This window comes from Olea europaea, chromosome 17, assembly GCF_002742605.1.
Source record: "Olea europaea var. sylvestris chromosome 17, O_europaea_v1, whole genome shotgun sequence".
Lineage (NCBI taxonomy): Eukaryota > Viridiplantae > Streptophyta > Magnoliopsida > Lamiales > Oleaceae > Olea > Olea europaea.
In genome coordinates, this window is record NC_036253.1 from 1,978,999 (window position 1) to 1,980,321 (window position 1,323).

At 36.4% G+C, this 1,323-nt stretch overlaps 1 protein-coding gene across 1 annotated transcript in view; it reads left to right on the forward strand.

Moving 5' to 3' along the window:
• LOC111365504 (polygalacturonase At1g48100-like) overlaps positions 1-905 on the forward strand; it is a 7,296-nt gene extending 6,391 nt beyond the window's left edge. Inside the window, exons 5-6 of the mRNA XM_022986059.1 lie at positions 11-102; positions 213-905. Of these exons, the coding sequence (XP_022841827.1) occupies positions 11-102; positions 213-714 (594 nt within the window). The 3' untranslated portion in view covers positions 715-905. The remainder of the gene's footprint in view (positions 1-10; positions 103-212) is intronic.
• Positions 906-1,323: the final 418 nt, after the last annotated feature.

Below are 1,323 nucleotides of genomic sequence, written 5' to 3' on the forward strand. Positions count from 1 at the left end.
GATGTTTTAGAATAAAACAGGTGATGATTGCATCTCGATAGGACCGGGTTGCTCAAATGTCAACATTGAAACCGTCACTTGTGGGCCTAGTCACGGGATCAGGTACGCTGTTTCTTCACACTTCTTAATATACTAGAACGACTCTATAGCACCTTGTCTAAAGAGTTAAGCATTTTTCACAAGGCTCGGCTCATATATTTGTTTATCTGCAGCATCGGAAGCCTAGGAGTACACAATTCCCACGCGTGTGTTTCTAACATAACAGTCAAGAACGTGAACATAAAAAACTCAGATAACGGACTGAGGATCAAGACATGGCAAGGAGGGACAGGATCAGTAACGGGAATATCATTCGAGAATATTCAAATGGACAATGTACGAAACAGCATCATTATCGATCAATACTACTGCTTATCAAAAGCTTGTAGGAACGAGACATCAGCCGTTTACCTAGCAGACGTGACATATAGGAATATCAAAGGTACTTATGACGTAAGAAGCCCTCCGATACACTTTGCCTGTAGTGATAGCGTCGCCTGCACGAATATCACAATGTCAGAAGTCGAACTTCTGCCATACGATGGCGTACTAGTAGACGACCCTTTCTGCTGGAACGCGTACGGTACTCAAGAGACATTAACTATACCTCCAATTGATTGCTTGCAAGATGGGATGCCTCAGAAACTAGCAGAGAGTTCATTATATGGTTGCTAAAACTGTTCAAAATTTGATTGTTTATGTATTAGTTTAGAGTACCGTATAGAATCCATCCCTTTGGGATTTATTTCTCTCATAGTGTGATGAGAATATTTGTATGTTTTTCCAAACTCTACTATGTAACAGAGTGCAGTTTTACCTAATATATTTAGAGCATGTCATTATTGTGCTAATAGCGTGTTTGATAACATGAATTGGATAGTATTAATTTATGAACAAAAATAAGTGAAAATCTTTTTCATTATACTATGGTGTCACTTCAAGCAGTGCTAACAATCATGTCTTAAATGTTACATTGTCGTGCATTTGGTAAGACAAGCTACAGAACACATTAAACTCTTGTTTGGTAGCAATTTTTTCTCCAAAAAAATTAATTTTTTGACTGTTATTTCATTATTTCAGCCATCATTTTTGACTTCCTTACTCATATGTGAGACATACTTTTCTTTCTAACAGTAAAAAAATCAATTATCATAATCACTACCGAACATGTTTTAAAAGTGATTCTTCTTAAATAATAAAATGTGTGTTGTAAGACGGAAAGTTCATTAGGGTTTATTGGTGAATGACAATTATACCTCTGCAGCCCTATAAATTATTACCATT